The sequence below is a fragment of the Neolamprologus brichardi genome, chromosome 16 (assembly GCF_056152115.1).
Source record: "Neolamprologus brichardi isolate AB-2024 chromosome 16, ASM5615211v1, whole genome shotgun sequence".
Lineage (NCBI taxonomy): Eukaryota > Metazoa > Chordata > Actinopteri > Cichliformes > Cichlidae > Neolamprologus > Neolamprologus brichardi.
Window position 1 is genome coordinate 2,720,234 of NC_142119.1, and position 13,220 is coordinate 2,733,453.

A 13,220-nucleotide genomic window follows, 5' to 3' on the forward strand; every position below is an offset into this window, starting at 1 on the left:
GTTAGTAAAATTAACTGCTCAGCCGCCATTTTTATTTGAATTAAAGAGACTCCAAGAGCACAAACACAGGCTGAGGTGAAGCCTAGAGACGACTTGCTTACATCAGGCACCAAACATTATTTGTGCTGTAAAGTTGATTTAACGCGGAAGTCTGCAGGGACTGGATCTCTGCTTGAGTCGGCCTCAAGTGGACATTAGTGGAACTGCAGTTTTTAACGCTTCAACACCGGCTTGGTTGAACTTGCTGCTTCTTGAATCATAAAACTTTTACTGAACATGTCTGGACTCCAGCTCTGCAGGCACGCTCGAGTTAACATTAGCCTCGCTAAAGTCTGAGCTGATCAGGTTCTGTGTTTTTGAACCACCATGTGATACAGAGAGGACTTCCTTAGACGCTTCCAGCCGTCCGACAGGTTCACTCACAGCTTTCTTACTAATTAATGATGCAGTCTGAAGTCCTCAGGCCTTAAACTCAAACTCAGAACATGTGTCTGTGTTCACATCGGCTCATCAGTGTCTCTTTTCTTTAAATGTGTTTCTTTTGATTTTGATTTTAACTGTAAAGCCGTTGGTGAGGTTGCACAGTTAGCCTTTAACCTTCGGTGGGGAAACCTGCCGTGAGGAGCTTGCCGTGGCAGTATGCCCCCAAACTGTTGTTACATGCTGCTTGAAGGCTACATGTTGTTGCTGTTTTTGTATGTTGCATATTTTGCAGACTTAGGAACTGTGGGAAATAATGACTGCAGCAGCAGGTCAAATGACGTTGGTAATTTTTTCTTCCTTTTCCATATCTATCTCCTCATTCTCTCCCACTTCCCCCGATCCTCTTCCTCTCCCTTCTCTCTATTTTTTTTATTCTCCTCCAATCAGCTCTGTAGAAACTTCAAGTAGTGACTCTTTAACATCTCCATCAGCGCCACAGTTTTAAAGCTCTACAAGTAAAGTTAAAACTGATGCTACAGCACTTTAAATGTGCATGTGTGGCCATGTTTTTTTGTTTTGTTTTTCCTTTGCTGTGTTTTCTCTGCGGGACATCAGCGAGCTACAAGCTGTGACGAAGGCCAACCCTCCCTCCCTCTTCACCTCAAATATATACACACACACACACACACCTGCACAGTGTTAACTTATAATACACACCTGCCTGCATACACCCACATCTTGCAGACTTACTGTAGAAACATGCACACAGTCAGGGCTGTCATATATATTAAAAACAGGTTTGACTGTTTGGATTGGAATCAGTGAGATGTCATGAACACGTCTGCTAAGTCTCCCTTCAAACTTCCCTCTTTGTAATCTATCCGCAAACTGATCGCATTAATAGTTTGTTGAACTCTTGGCAAAGCTCGTGTGATTTTTACACTTTATTTGTAATCAGAGCTGTTCATGCCTGCTAATTATGTAAATCTAGTTGGTCAGAATTATCATTTATCATTTTATAAAATAATCTTTTGTGATGCCGTGCTTTATCCTCTGAGATTTCTCTCTATAAATGAACCGTGCTAACGACTCTTTATTTTGTTTTCTCCGCAGCAAAGTGTAAGCAACGCAGAGAAATTTGACTATGTGAGTATTGGTCAGAGCTCTGACCCACAAGTATTCAAAGTTAATTTATGTTTTCTTTGTCAAGGTGTGATTCGTTCATCTAACAGCGTCGTAGCCTGACGTTAAAATGTGAAATAAATCTTCTTGGACACTTTATTAGGTACACCTTTTCATAGCACCTTCTCTAATCAGCCGGTCTGCTTCGAGCTGATGCATCAATATAGAACTGTAGCTCAAATAACAATTACAACCAAAGTATGCAGAAGAGCATCTCTGAGCCTTGAACCAGCTTAACCAGCTCAGCAGAGAGCTATACCCTCAGAAACTGAGGGTATAGTTCACACAGACTCACCAAAACTGGATATACCAAATTGGAAAAATGTTGCCAGGTCTGACGAGATAAGACTCGATTTCTGCTGTGGCATTCAGACAATAGGGTCAGCTGTTTGATGTGGTAGAATGGGAGATTCACATCATGTATGTACAGCTGATAAATCTGCAGTAACTGTGTGATGCCATCAAGTCAACATGGACAAAAATCTCTTGTTGACATGATAAATAATGGCAGATCTGAAGGTGTACCTAATAAAATGACCAGTGGATGTATAAAAGTGACATTGCTCATTTGTTTCAGACTCCTCATTTTGAAGGGTCAACCTGAGCATTCGCTGCCACTGTGTTGGTTTTTCTTGTAGCCGTTATTTGAGAGGCTGGCGAGCACCCTCAGCACCCCTCCTCCTCATAAATGTTTTTATTGGTGCAGTCGACGCTCTCGTGCAGGAAAGAGTCAGTACTCGTGAAAACATTGACACCTGTTTGATTTTATACAATCCTCCTCACTGTGCTCAAACATTGAATTTTCTCTTGAGGTTTAATTATCTGCAGCTCAGTGTGTGTTGAATAAGTTTAGAGGGACTCATGATATTTTATATATGCTGTTTAGCTGGCAGCTCTTATCATTTGTAGTGTTTGACCTCCATACATGAACCTCTGGATCATTTTTTTTCACCTCGACTCTCCTCCTGCTTTCCCTCCAGGTCATGAACTTTCTGAAAAAGATGGCGGGAAACGAGTATGTGGGTTTCAGCAACGCCACGTAAGTCCTCCCTCCACATTGCCTCCTTAAAATCACCCAATAAGTTTACTTATCCTTGCCCTGCAAACCCCCGAACCGAGCTAACCTAACCACCACCCTAATAACCTTCACAGGCTCATTACAGGAAGCGTAAATTGTGGGATCAAATTGACAAGCACACAGGCCATGTTTTAAATGGCTTATGTTAACGAGAAGTCAGATATAAGCAGAACTGTCTTATAATACCTGCTCAGAACAACAATAATAATAATTAATCATGTAAAAAAACTTTTCTTCATACAAAAAGGTTGATGTGGGTCTGTTTACTGTTGTGTGCTGAGGACTTCCACAGTTGCTGATCAGGTTTTAAAGGTTTGCATGATTTATGACGGCTCGTGTTGCAGCCGTCATAAATCACAGTGTCATCACATGATTGTGTGAGCTGTCGTTATGTTGTACACATGAAGGGCGAGGTCTGTGAATACCAGCACAGCACTGAAAAAACACACGACCTTCATCTGTAATGGGTCTGCTCTTCTTTGTGTGACAGATTCCAGTCTGAGCGTGAGTCAGGAGATAGGAACTTCGCCATCGGCTACTACCTGAAAGAAAAAAAGGTTTGTCTTTGTGATTCACTTCTCTGAAAACCTGGAAAGAATTTAGAGTTTAAACGAATCGGGCCTCACGTTTCTGCTTATTTTGCCACTGAAGCTTGGAAGTTTACAGCCAGCAGCTCAGCATGTAATGCTTCTCGCCCCTTAAATACGTTCATGCATAAATGAGAAAAATCTGCATATTTTTGATTCAGCTGCTTGTAACCCTCCTGATTTGCCTTTTGGTAGGAGTCAGCTGAGACCCCTGACACTTTTTAAACTCATGAATGGAAAAACTGACGCTGCAGTTTTTCCAGTTTAGAGCAGAAAAAACCCTGGTGGTTATGTTCTTATCTAGGACACAGCAGCCTGGTTTTTGCCGGGGTCACAGATCAGATCATCGGGTTTTTTCCTGTGAAGAAAACAAAAGTTTGAAACAGTAAACCTTTGATCTGGTGGTCTGGTGTAAAACGAGTCTTTAATGGGGCTGACGACACTCGTAAGCTGTGACTGCTCAGCTCAACAAACATAAACCAGAAGAACTGGATCAAAGATGATGGACAGATGATGGATGGATATTGGAGGAAGAGGAGACTGTGAAACAGATATTTAAAGGGTTTCAGCCCTTTGGCTCTTGTACCTGATGCTTTCAAGTCTCTTCAGCATGAGAGCGTGGTTATTAAATGTGTTTTCTCCTCTCTGCAGTGTTTCCCAGAGGGGGCAGACATGACCTCTGTACTGGACTTGTACTTTCAAGTGAGTGTAACTTTAGCTTCTTCCAGTATTTATACATTTTTAATGAGAGGATATCATTAGATTGTTTTCCTGCTTCATTGCTGAGCTGTTTCCTGCTATTGATTTTTATCCTCAAGAGTAAAGTTTCCTGACCAGTTGTTTCCATCGCTTCTTTCTGTGTGATACATACATAGCTTCCTGACCACACACAGATGGCTTTACCTCTATATGCTGTTCCAGTATCTCCCAAACCAATCAGATGGATTTATTTCCATCATTTCCACCCTTTACTTTCACTTTTCTGTCACCTCGCTTTGTAAATCAAGGTGCAGTAACAGAGTTATTGTCTCTGCCTCTCCAGCTCTGCTCCATTGAGGTGACATGTGAGAGTGCCAGTGTCATGGCGGCCACCCTGGCCAACGGGGGTATCTGCCCAATCACGGGCGAGCGCGTGCTGAGCCCAGAGGCGGTGAGGAACACGCTGAGTCTGATGCACTCCTGTGGCATGTACGACTTCTCAGGACAGTTTGCTTTCCATGTGAGTGAAACACAACACAGGTTACTGTTGTTTTGATTTATTAACTGTTTGTATTTTCAGAATTTTTAATTAGACTTGAATGATGATTGTTAAAACTGCAGGAATGTGCAATTTATTAAACAGCAGTGTCTAAAAACAGTTCACAGAGTGCTTCAACATGCAGACAGTAGCACTACAGGTGCCATAGGGGATGATTTAAAAAAAAAAATATAGCAGTGAATGAAAACCTTAAACAAAGCACTGCAGATGTTTGTTTGTTTAATTTAAGACTAAAAAAAAAAAAATTAAATGAATGAGAGGTAAAACTTGAGGGGGTAGGGACAAATAAGTAAATACTTCTACCTACTCCTTTTCAAACAAATAATGGAATAATATATTGTAATGATTGTGAAGGCTCATGTTTGAAATAAAAATGAACTGAACTGATATTAAACAAAATAAGAGATGATGTCACATGTCTTGAAATTCAAAAAAAAGAAAAGGAATAGGAAGGAGACGAGGCTTCATCAGGTGCACCAATCATCTAAACTGAGAGCAAACAGGGAAAAAAAAGTTTGAGTGTTTGTCCTTAAAAATGGACATAAGTGTTCTGGAGACATACTCAAGAGCTAACGTTCTTTTTTTGAAGCATGTGTTGTTGTTTTCGGACAGAGTTTTGTCTTTAAACATTTCTGGCACAACCAACAATTCTGTCACAGATTAGTAGGCAGAGGACTCACTCGCAGGACTCTGAAGTTTAGAGAGAAGGTGAGGGTTTATTTGCAATGTGACACCAAGTGAGAATATATACATATATACAGTGGAACAGATAACACGGGGCTCCAGGGAGTAGGGCGGGGTCCGAAGGGAAGGTCCAAGACGGGGGTACACACACGCTCTTCTTCAACTTGATCCGTAACTCACTCCAAATGTCCACACCAAAAAGCTCACGCTCACTCACACACATCCACAGAAATCCAGACGGCAGGGAAGACGGGCAGGGAGTCTGGAAGGCCTGTACACAGAGAAGAAACAATGTCAGGAGGAAACTCTAGGAGATCAAAGGGAACACTTTCATGGGCTAGGCTACACTGACGCTAGGTAGTGTGACGATCCAGCGAGGAAGCAGCCTCTCTTGCCATCTTAAGTAGTCTGCCAGGATCAGTGTGAATGAGCCACAGGTGCGTGTTCAGGGCTGGTTCAGAGGCGGGGAATCAAGGTCCAGTTCCGCCCTGGTGGGAGAGGCTAAGATAAAAAATACACACACCACGACCTCTCCAGATCTTGAGAACCATGACAAATTCAAAATGTAACGTGGAGCTTCCTCTGGTGATAATCCAGCTCTGCATAAGCATGACGTTCAAAATCCATCCCAGTTAAAACTGTTAAACATAATGAGATGTCTTTTGTTACTTTTAAAAAGCACCACAATGGTATTAATACTGTTAATACAGTGTTTACTGTATTAACAACCCTCAACCGAGGGGCCCATGTGATTGGATATTAGATTTTAAAGTCATGATCGTGTTAGATTATCTGTGTTAGGTAGTTTTAACCATATGAAGTCTCACATTAAACCACAGCTAGAGTATCTCAGAGGAAATAATCAATAAATGAGGCACAGCGACTTTCATCCTGAGTCGGTGGGAGATGGATTTCTGGAAAATGAAGACACTGTTGCTTTGGATCTGACACAAAAAATCTAAATAACTCTTAGGGATTTCTGAGAATATTCAGTGTATCGTGAGATTTACCATCGCTGTGTTGATGTACTTTGTCACCGTCGTGCTGCTTCTGTACACACAGCCAGCCTTTCTCTAACTGCTTTGTTTCCCTGCTGCAGGTCGGCCTGCCTGCCAAGTCTGGAGTATCAGGAGGGATCCTGCTGGTTGTGCCCAACGTGATGGGCATCGTGTGCTGGTCGCCTCCGCTCGACAAGCTGGGCAACTCGGTCAGAGGGATCCAGTTCTGCACGGTGCGTATGATGCCCGGAGAATAAACACTCCGCCTCGAGACAATATTGCACCTCCTTGTTTATTAACTTAAATATTTTACAGCAGCAGAAGGAGCAGAATTGCTTTTAGGAGCTGAAAGTGGTCTTTCATTGCAGGCATGCTCTTTCCCATTAGTGTGGTTCATATCCGAACGAGCACCCTGGCTACTTTGCATTGAAGTCTGAGCAGCAGTCACTTTAGATCAGACCCAAAACATTAGCCGAGTCTGAACCGCTCAGCGTCACATTAACACACAAACACACACAAGATGTAAGATTTCACTTTTAATTTTAATTGAATTTTGTTTACGTTTTTCTTTTCTTTTCATTCATCCATCATTTCTTTTGTTTACCTAGTTCAGGGTTGTGGCAGGGCTGGAGTTTCCCAACTCTCACTGGGTGGCAAGACACCATTTTAGCTTTTCTCAGCTGCTTTGTTAGTTTCAGACTTTCTGTCTTTGTATTTCAGGACCTGGTGGAGCTTTTCAACTTCCACAACTACGACAATCTGAGGCACTTCGCCAAGAAGCACGACCCTCGTAGAGAAGGAGGCGACCAGCGGGTAAGGACAAACGCCGCCTCGTCAGGCTCATGTGACAGCACACCTCTCCAGCAGCTTCCTGTAGTCTCAGCTGTTTGCACTGACCTCCATAACTGCACGCACAGTAGCCCCTAAACTGTCCCTGTTCCTCCTTCGGGTGGAAGAGCTGCATAAAGTGAGTGGAGTATATTCGTTTACTGCATATATTTAACATACAAGGAGCCAAATCTTCAGTTAAAACACACCTGGAGCCAAACTCAGTCTGATCGTTCAGAACATGTCTGGTAGATGATGCAGTGTTTCCCTCACATTTTACATTCAGAGTGCCCAGAACCTTTTTCAGAGGTAACTGAAGTATTTCTTCAGACCGTAGCGTGCACTTCCACAATGGCGAGCACTAGTAAAGCTTTTTTCCGTTACTCTGCTGACGTAGCTGCGGCTTTTTCCATCATGTGACTTTATAAAAACTGGGGTCCAGGCTGCATCCAGGCTTTCGCCATCTCTACTTTCTGTTTAAGCAAGTAAACACAAACGAGTTGAAATGATCAAAAATGAGTGTTCTCCTTTTCTGATTAACCACCATGTTTTTTTAAAAGCTCTAGCTCGCACCGAGCATGTCGGATGATGTGAATCAGGTGTAATAACGGCAGGATTTCGTCAAGTCTAAAAATCTGAAAGAAAACTGTTTTGCTCAGGTGGTCAGTGTGGAAGTGTCCTAAGTGTGTAGTCCTGAGTCACCTGAGCTACAAATGTAAAAGTGGAAAAAGAGGATTTTGAGGACAGATTTGTTTGCTGAGTTACTGACTTAGTGCTTAATCTGCTGCTGGACTTTAATCACAATCTATTGATTAGATTCCATCTAATCTATTGTATAAAAATACTACTTTTAAAGTTTCTATAATGCTATGTGTCAAATTTACTTTATTTATTATGCCAGCTCTTTTACTTTGGTTCCTTCTGCTAACGCAGGCTCAGAGCTTTATAGCTACTCTGTGTCAGAGTCAGCGTAAATATGCTAACTTATTGTTACATTTTGTTGGTAATAATAACAAAAATGTAAACAATTTTCCTTACTTTAGTTTTATTAATGCAAAAAAGAAGAAGAAGAAAGCGTGGTCTTACTGTGATGAAAATGCCCTGCTGCAGAGTCACATGTGGTTAAAGATTTAAATTAACACCTGCTGTTAACTTTGTTAGCCTCTTTATACTCCATCAGCTGTGTTTCATTTCCTATAGGGCCTAAAAGTGTTTTATAGCTCTATAAACAAAGATGTCTGACCCCTGGTAGGGATATAAGTTGTCAATATGAGCAATCAGTTGTGTTGTGTTATTACATTATGCAGTGTTGTCGGTGTATAGTGCTCCATTAACATGTGTGGGAAACACTGTGAAAACTGATGGCACTGTTTTGGCTCCATTTTACTTCCAAGTGTTGCAGCGATCCACCCAGCACATAAACGCAGGCACAAACGGAGGTTTGAGACTAATTTATTATCCGTGTCAATAACAGCAGCAGACCTTCGGACCTATGGATTACGAGAGCCTCCAGCAGGAGCTGGCTCTGAAAGCCCCTCTTTGGAAAAAGGTGTCCCCCACTGAGTCGAACGAGGACAGCTCCACCACTGTAGTCTATAGGATGGACAAAGTCATCGAGTGAAACTTTAAATCAAACAAACAAACAAAAACAGACGCCCCCACCTCGCCTGATCTCCCAACAACGCGGTGGCATCGTCTCCTCACCCTCATATTTATGTATAAATTATGTAGAGGATTATTTATTGCTGGTGAAGCGGTTACTGGGAAACTTGTCTTTGATTTTGTCTGTGCTGGAAAAATGGGATCAGCTTATTATTATTATCATTATTATTATTATTATGATGAACTCCAAATGACCTCCATTTGCTTTGTTACCTTAGCGACGTGACAAGGATCTGATGTGTAACATACGCACTTCGCTCTCGTTTTATCTCAACACACTTTTATCTTTATTTTCTTCTATGTCGGCTAACGCTGCGTTCACTCTACAACCCAAAAAAACAGCTGCTTGAGAGTAAACACTGACTTTAAATTTAGGGGTGTGTTACGAGTGATTAAAAGAAGAAGGCCGAGATTGATATGTTTTATTATTATTTTTATTTATTTCCAACTTTTGTGATATTTGGCTCCTCGATTTAAAATATAGATGAAGAATATTAACGAATGTCATCCACAAGTGTTGCGTTATTTTGCAGATCTTTGTGTTTTCTGTTAAAATAATACTTGATTTGTGCCTGCTTCAGTTTCTTTGACATTAACTCGACTCTATGAAACAGACAGAAGTCGTGAGGACTTTCAGCTCGAGTTGAGTTTGTTTGTGTTTGATGATGTGGTTGATACTAACAGAGGGCAGTTTTCTCGCAGTCAGGTGACAAAAGCATTGTTTCTTAGGTTTGACTTGTTTGCCTGCAGCTTCCTGACATGCTTCTGAATTCTGAGGAAGGAAAGGCGAGTAAAGTCAGTCGTGTAGGTTCAGTTAAAGTCTCTCGTGGCTTCATACAACCATTAACTCCCTTGCACAGTTCACAAAAGTATGCAAACATGATGCCTCCATGTAGAAATAAATCTGCTAAATGTGAATGCAGCATTTATTTACTACAAAGGTGACGATTCATGTCCCTCACCTGAAATTGTGTCGGAAGTTCTGCGAGCAGATGGAGCTGGCACTTCCAGAAAAAATCAGACGTACCAAGCGTGGATGAACTTAATCTGAGGCTTTTATCTGCTCTAGTCCAGTTACAGGATAAAGTCATCAAATAAAACCCTTTTTCTCAGCCACAGTTCATTTCAGTAATGACTAAAGCGATTATCGAGTCAAACACGAGCCTGCTGGGTGTGCGAGTGAGCTGTTAACCAAAAAAATACAGCATGGCTAGCTTCACACGTGGAGTTGTTTCCATAAGCAGCAGGTCAGTGAGAGACAGCTGAAGGAGAACGGCTCACATGTTGGATGTGCCGTCACATGCCATTATTTATGTTTGCATTGAGTTACCGCTGTTGTGCCATGATGCTTTTACTGTGTGAGACTGCAGGAATTTATGAAAGTCAAAGGAAACAATCCGACTAAAAGCCGTCTGTGCACAGCAGTTTCTGCAGAACTCCACCTGCAGATCAGATTATAAGACTCTAACTCACTACACTCTTGCCCGATTCTCATTAATAGACACAAAATAAGTTTCTGTGCGCTACAGTTTCATGAGGGGCCGGCACTTGTGCAGAAATGTGGCTAAAATCCTAAAACACTGCAGCCCCATCAGCTCACCTGTGCCCGTAACACATCCATGGCTTTTACATGAATCATGTAGCGAGCAACTATTCCCTCCCTCTGACTTCCTGTGTTGTTTTACTCTATTACATCAAAGTACCAGAATTACTAGTATTAGTACAATTACTGTTGACCAGAAATACGCTGAGCTCAGCTCGAAAGGTTCCTGCTGCACTAACATCCACCCTTCTTATAACCTCTCCGCCTGGCTGTCCAAGTACATTAATGCTCCCAGCAACCCGTCAGGTGCAGGATGAAACATGATTTTTGTGTTTGTGTGGCTTGAACAGCAGTAAGCGCCCTGCCACAAACTTCATGTTAATTAAAACCAGATCCGTTAATCAGCAAAAACAGCTGAGTGCAGGTTTTGGTGGGTCTCGTCAGTAAATCCTGACTGCAGGATGGTTAGTGAGTCTGGCCCTTTCAGTTTTAGAAGCTTTAGTCTGCTGAGGAGCTGCTCTTCTCTTTATGTCACTGAAAAAATTGTTTAAAATAAAAAAAAAAATCATAAATCTGTAGAAAAGAAGTGTTAATGGGTGAGTGTCGATGTTCCAGCTCGAGGAACAACGTTCAGTGTTGTTTGGGAAGTCTCATCAGTTTAGGCAACATTTCTTATTTCTGGATGTTCGTAGCAGCAGGCGTGTGTAGCTATCAGCTGTGCATCCGCACACCAGTGATCTTCAGCTGCAGACCAAAGAGTGTGTTTGAATTTTTACTTCAGACGTTCCGGGTTTATCTCACGAGCTCCTCTGTAAATATAAGTACTTGCACATAAATGTCACGCCAGCGGATGCCTTAGATTTCTCTGCACCGTGAAGGAGGAGGTGTGTGTTTATTAATCACTGTTGAAACTGTACATGTGTTTGTAGGTTTGAGCTCAGAGCGATGCTGCTGGAGCCGTTACCACCATGTTACTACTGTCATGGCATGTTTGTTTTTTTTGTTTTTGTTTTTGTCTTTTTGTTTTTTTCCTTTTTCGTTAAACTTCTGCTCGTCATGTGGGTGTTACAGGTGAAACGTATTCAAAAGCCTCAGTCATCATCAGTGTTGCTGGATTATTATAATCTGAAGATTATTATCACATAAAAAAAGTTATTTTCTTGTGTAGTGATCAAATGTATGAACACTTAAATGAACTCCCCCCCATGTGTTGTTGGTTGTGAAGTTCGATGTTCGACTGATTTTAGCTGAATTGTTATTTATGAAAAATTGACACTGCGGTTAAAATGCAAATTATTATGAAGAGATTTTTAAAAATATATATAATTGCCAAACAATTAGAGAAAATTATGATGTAGCTGCACTTTATTTTAATTTTTTTAGTAAAACTATAGAATGTACAAACTCTTGAGTCACTGGAAAACCGATCTAATAAGGAGGCGACGCGTATGCATACGGAGATAAAAATACTGTGTAGCTTGAACCCGGTTTAACGTACAAAGCTCATTTTATTCCCATTTAAATCGACCATATGTGCAGAGTTTTTCCAGAGTGCGTGACGTTTACGAGCAGCCAACCACAGAGACGAGTGAAGAAGAACACAATCGCTTGTTTTACTTCCCTCACATGTGAGCGAGGCCTTTACCATAACAACAGTTACTTTTTTTTGTTTTTATGGACGTTTCATCAATCAGTTCACTAAAAAACTACACTTTTAAGACTAAAGTAATTAATTGTTTTAGGACTTGATTAAACGCTGCGCAGCTCGTCGGTTTGACAGGAATAGTTTATTTTCCTGATTCGCTCGGTCTTAGCTCGGCATTTCCTTCTTTTGGCCGTGAGTGAAACGAGTCGCTCTCCTCTTCTTTAAAATATTGACTTTTACATCTTCGATGCTCCGTTCATTGGCACAAAAATCTAAATTTGATAGCGTTACTAACGCGTTACTGTAATTAAATTACTTTTCCACTGGAAAAAGTAGAGTAACTGATTACTGTACATTGTAAGTAACTGTAATTAAAATACCTAAAAATGTACTTGTGTTACATTAAAATTAATTAAACTCGCTGAATATCATTATTTAATTTCAATAATTTATCTTCTAAAGGTTTAACATCGCTGTAGTGCAGCTGCGCGTCATTTCGCGCCAGTTTGCTGCGCAGTCGTACTCTAAAGCGGAAGATGTCGGACTCGGCTGAAGCGTGTGGCTGTTTTATGACGTGGACATACTCTTCACTTTTCTGAAACAAGCAGACAAGAACATTACAGTAATATGTAAAAACTATCGCCGCTGTTAATAGCAGGAGTAACCTACTGAAGCGCCCGACAGGAGAGCATAGACGAACACTTCTGAGTGATCCTTGTTCATCATCCATGGATATCACCGCGGCAACTCCTGCTAAGCAGCAAAACCTGATTTTACTTCAGCAGCACAGAAAGCGTCTGAAGGTGAGCTTAAAAAAATAATTGCAGGCTACATTGTGGAAGAGATGCTACCGCTGCGTACTGTAGAGTCTCCGTCTTTAAAAAATATTTATTTATTATTTAAAGAGTTTAATTAAAGTATTTAGTTAAATTACTTATTGAGTAATCAAGTTACTTTTCAGACACAGTAATTAGATAAGTATTTTAAATACAATATTGATTAAGTAATTAGTAATTAATTACTTTTTAAAAGTAACTTACCCAACACTGGTGTTATTCTTCAAAAAAACCTGATTATTCCAATCAGAATCATGACAGCGGGGCTTTTGAATGCAGCGTCAGTGGAAATCATCAGATCTGTGTTATGGGTCTGTGTAAAGCTTTGTTCGGTTTGCACCATGAAAGTAGATAAAATGAAGAACGGCTCGATCCAAACCCGAGTATTAGAAAATCAAAGATGATTAAATTCTAATGGTGCAAATTTAACAAAAGGACTCATCTTTGCACAGACCTTCATGTCATGTATGAGTTTGTTTTCAGTTTGCATTATTTT

At 41.0% G+C, this 13,220-nt stretch overlaps 1 protein-coding gene across 3 annotated transcripts in view; it reads left to right on the top strand.

The window, feature by feature from the left end:
• Positions 1-13,220, top strand: part of LOC118455644 (glutaminase kidney isoform, mitochondrial-like) — a 39,262-nt gene that overhangs the window by 17,125 nt on the left and 8,917 nt on the right. The window contains exons 8-15 of one of the 3 annotated variants that reach the window (XM_087830218.1): positions 1,537-1,569; positions 2,586-2,644; positions 3,174-3,240; positions 3,922-3,972; positions 4,313-4,489; positions 6,312-6,443; positions 6,931-7,023; positions 8,513-10,886. In XM_087830218.1, the coding sequence (XP_087686344.1) occupies positions 1,537-1,569; positions 2,586-2,644; positions 3,174-3,240; positions 3,922-3,972; positions 4,313-4,489; positions 6,312-6,443; positions 6,931-7,023; positions 8,513-8,659 (759 nt within the window). In that variant the 3' untranslated portion in view covers positions 8,660-10,886. Of the gene's footprint in view, positions 1-1,536; positions 1,570-2,585; positions 2,645-3,173; positions 3,241-3,921; positions 3,973-4,312; positions 4,490-6,311; positions 6,444-6,930; positions 7,178-8,512; positions 10,887-13,220 lie in introns of those variants that run through there. The other 2 variants (XM_087830219.1, XM_087830217.1) reach the window with 2 other exon arrangements.